Source organism: Oratosquilla oratoria, chromosome 4 (genome assembly GCF_046742065.1).
Source record: "Oratosquilla oratoria isolate Oo_2021 chromosome 4, ASM4674206v1, whole genome shotgun sequence".
Taxonomy (NCBI): Eukaryota; Metazoa; Arthropoda; class Malacostraca; order Stomatopoda; family Squillidae; genus Oratosquilla; species Oratosquilla oratoria.
This window is the reverse complement of record NC_134780.1, coordinates 18,502,896-18,507,053: the sequence shown is the minus strand read 5'-3', so window position 1 is coordinate 18,507,053 and position 4,158 is coordinate 18,502,896. Positions and strand designations below refer to the sequence as shown.

Below are 4,158 nucleotides of genomic sequence, written 5' to 3'. Positions count from 1 at the left end.
GGGACTTTGACGACTCCTTTTGGAGACTGAAGACTCCTTCGGGAGATTTTGAAGACTCCTTCGTAAATCCCGTGGAATTTCCACGGGTCCTGCTAGTTATCATTATTATTATTATTATTATTATTATTATCACTGCTATTCTTATTTTTATTGTTATTTTGATTACTCCTTTACCCATTATATGAATAAATTAATACACGAGTAAATAAATAAATGAATGAATAAATAAGTAAATAGACAAAACATTAAGTTGCTAAACAAATACAAACACCTGATTTCACAAAATTAGGTGAACTATATATAAAACACAAATAATTACACATAAAAAGACAATACATAAACGGAGAGGCACACAACTGGATTAATAGTCAATTAAGCAGTCATGCACTCTCATCCCGTGTGAACGGAATTTGTTAAGTATCTGGTCTACACGTGCGCGCACGGATACACACACACGCACATGCACGCACACGCGCGCCTACATAAACATTGGGTGATTGCTTATACATACGTAGGCACTTACGACGCCGCTCAAGTGCACAATCACACGTCCATTTTTCAAAGGTACTGGTCCTATTCCTGAATAGGAATATATAAAAAAGATAAAATGGTAAAATAGAATTAGCAAACAATAAAAACATTAATAAAATTATGAACATGATGGTTGTGGTGATTAAGATGATTATGATGATGATAATGATAATGGCGATGATGATGATTTGATTTGATAAATTTATTACGCCTAATGGCGGCAAGCAATTTACAAACTGAAGCAGTTACAGAGTGATGAATGTCGCGCAGGACATTGTGGAATCTAAATAAATCAATAGTCACCAAGATATGGAAATCTCATGAATTAATCCAAATTATTCTGTTAGAGATATTTGTAGATAAACATAGTACACATGTCAAACATATATACGATGTACAGTATACATGCACATACATAACACATATACAATACAATATACTATTTATATAATCCTTATGTAATTATGATACTACTTAATTACTTAATTATACGGTGCACCACCAAGATACAATACTAGTATGATATATGCACTGGAAATTTGCATAGTAAAATGATTTGCTCAGTGGCGGTAAACAAAATATAAACTTATGGAGTTACAGAAAGAAACGTGTTGCGTGGGACATAGTAGAATTCAAATTGATTAACAACCACCAAAATGTGGATATCTCATTAGTAGTACATCTAAATTTTCATTCTGTAAGAGATATTTACAAACATATATTAGATCTTGTCCCTGTGGTAGTAAGTCTTTCACTGTGGGACATGCGAGACAATAATGTTCGAGTGTGTTGGCGTTGGCGAGGTGATACAGCTTGCAGGCAGGCCCGGCCCGAGAGTTTTTGATGCCCTAGGCGAAGCTGAAAAATTATGCCCCTTGGGTCCTCTCCTTGAAAGTTCACCCAGGGCCAGTGGCTCGGGGACAATAATTTTTGGTTCAATTTTGTATCAATTATAGTTTATGGTAACAAAAAGAGCCATTTTATAGAAATATACTCTGTATTGTAATACATCAACCATCCAATACTAAGTTAAAAAAAAAAAAAAAAATTGTGCAACACATTGTTGGAAATGAAATTATGTAGGCTACGATAAAAAACTATTGGTTTCCATGACACACTTCAACAAAAATTACAATTCTACTTTCCTAGCTTTTAGACTGGCGAATTTTTCCACTAATTTAGCAAGATCCAAGTTAGAAGCTTCCTCATTCTCTATTGATATAGTAGCTAAACCAACAAGCCTTTGCTGCAGCATTGTTGAGTGCAAGTAAGTTTTAATTAGCTTCAGTTTAGAGAAGCTGCGTTCTCCACTTGCAACGGATACTGGCAAAGTTAATAATATTCTGAGGGCAATCACAACATTTGGTACACTATCTTGCAGTTTTTGCTCAAATATAAAGCAAAGTGCTGCTTGTGGGAGCATGGGTTTCGTCAAGCGCCTTGATACTGCCTTGAGCTCTGAGCATAGGTCTCTTGCATCAATGTCGTGATGCCCATTGTGTGTTAATGACTTTTCTAAATTTTTGGCAGTCATGAAGAATATCTGCGTTTGGTGCATTTTTTATTCCATGGATGTCATATAAGAAGCCAAATATTGCTTTGTAGGAATGTAGCTGGTGAAATCTTTCTTCTACTGACTGTATGGCCATGTCAAGAACGCTATAATAAAATTCTACTTTAAACGTTTGGCTGGGGTCTTCTAGTGATTCCTCATGTGCTTCATAATCAAATAGACGCTTCTTTCGCCGTTTTCGTGATTGTTTTGTTCTCAAATTGTGGCTCTATTTCCAAATCTTGAGCCACCTCTGTAGCATCAACCAGAACTTTTTGAAAACCATCATCACATCTACAGCTCAGAAGGTAGCTTTTTGTTGCTTCCAACTGTTTGGTAGCTGAATTTAGATCAGCATCTTTATCTTGAAGATGCTTGCTGGTAATATTGACTTCAAACAGGATGTTATACCATGTGACAAGTGAAACAACTAATTCATATTTGGAAACAGCATCAGCTAACTCCTTGGCTTCAACCCGGGTCGAACTTCTAGATGACCCTTTAAGGTTTGTGTCTTCATAAATTTCAAGTAAAGCATCATATATGTCAGCAAGATGATATCTGAGGGGTGAGCATCAATCCGACTTTCCCACCTGGTCTCACTTAAAGGTTTGATGGTTAAGTCTTTCATGATACTGACCAAAACCTGCCATCGATGAGTTGAGATTGAGAAAAAATTATACAGATGTTGTACTATGCCAAAAAAAATTGTAGCTTGAAGACAACATTTGACAGCATCATTCACCACTAAGTTTAATGAGTGTGCACTGCAAGGTACAAAGAAGGCACGTGGATTCATATCAAGCACTCTCTGCTGAACACCGTTGTGTTTTCCTTTCATGTTGCTCCCATTATCATATCCTTGACCACGTAAATTGTCTATCTGCAACCCCACATTTTGAAGCTCATCCACCAGTGTTTCAGTCATGAAAGCTCCAGTAGTTTCTTTTAATGGAACAAAGCCTAAAAAAAATTCTTTGATGGAAACTTGATGCTGACTAACCTCTGGCTCTTTTTTAATATCTACATATCGAAGAATCATTGTCAGTTGCTCTATGTGGCTGATATCAGGTGTACAATCTAATATAATTGAGAAATATTTTGCTAGCTTTACTTCGGCCAAAATTTTCTCTTTAATTGCACTTGCCAGCAGTTGTATAAGTTCATTTTGGATCCTTTTTCCTAGATAGTGCACCATAGTCTCTTTGTTTTTAATTCTACGTAAATGTTCATTCATGACTGGATCAAATAAAGCTAGAAATTCAACCAACTTTAAAAAATTTCCATTGTTGGGACTGTAGAGGCTCTCATTTGTTCCTCTAAATGCTAAGTTCTGTACAGCAAGAACCCTGGACAACGCAATCAAACGTTCCAAAAATTTTTGCCAGTACTTTTCTTCCTGCTTCAAACTCTGCTGTTCAATATGATCAATGGTTTTTCCTTGTTTCAATCGTAGTTCAAGTTCACGCCAGGTTTGATAGTTGTCAATATGTTCCGTGATTCTTTCATGAACAGAAAGAATTGCTGTGGTATTCTGCCAATCATTAGAACCTTTTTTTATGCAGAGAAACGTTGGGTTTGGAGGAAAATAATTTACAGCAAAAACAAAACATAACATCTTTCGAAGTTGAATAAACCAACCAGTCACGGCATACTTCCTCACCATTACTCAGTCTTCTTTTGTAATGTATAGGGGGAAATCTTCTGTTCTTAGAATCCTTGGGGAAGTTGTATGAAGAAATGTGCTGTGGTCCATGTTGTACAAGCAGTAGTCGCAAAACATTATTGCATGTGTCAGGCCAAGTTGCTGGATCTCCATAATTCACATCACTAATTCCAATGTCAGATACAGCAGCAGGTTCGATACCATCAGCTTTTTCTCCAACAGAAGTCTGTGCAACATCTACTTTACAGTCTGTGTTTGAAGTTGCAGTGGGTTCAATATTGGTACTACCTGCTGATTTACTACCATTTTCGCTTGTTTTTTCTCTACTTAGATACTTAAAAAAAGAACCCTCTTGTTTTGCTACTGCCTTTGCTTGTTCTGCTTTGCGTTTGCGATTTTGCGCCCCTGA

The 4,158-nt window shown here is 36.5% G+C and overlaps 1 protein-coding gene across 1 annotated transcript; it reads right to left on the bottom strand.

The window, feature by feature from the left end:
* Positions 1 to 2,256: 2,256 nt before the first annotated feature.
* LOC143024414 (zinc finger MYM-type protein 1-like) lies at positions 2,257 to 3,701 on the bottom strand. Its single transcript, XM_076183215.1, has 2 exons — positions 2,687 to 3,701; positions 2,257 to 2,582 (listed from the first exon to the last, which is right to left on the bottom strand). Exons 1-2 carry the CDS (start codon positions 3,699 to 3,701, stop codon positions 2,257 to 2,259), a joined length of 1,341 nt encoding a protein of 446 aa, XP_076039330.1.
* Between the last annotated feature and the right edge of the window lie 457 nt (positions 3,702 to 4,158).

Bases quoted from the DNA above. Each gene is read 5' to 3' on its own strand.
- LOC143024414 (XM_076183215.1), bottom strand. From the start codon at position 3,701: ATGTTATGTTTTGTTTTTGCTGTAAATTATTTTCCTCCAAACCCAACG. The intron at 2,583-2,686 runs GTGAGACCAGGT...CAAACCTTAAAG, and splicing joins CTTAACCATCAAACCTTTAA to GGTCATCTAGAAGTTCGACC.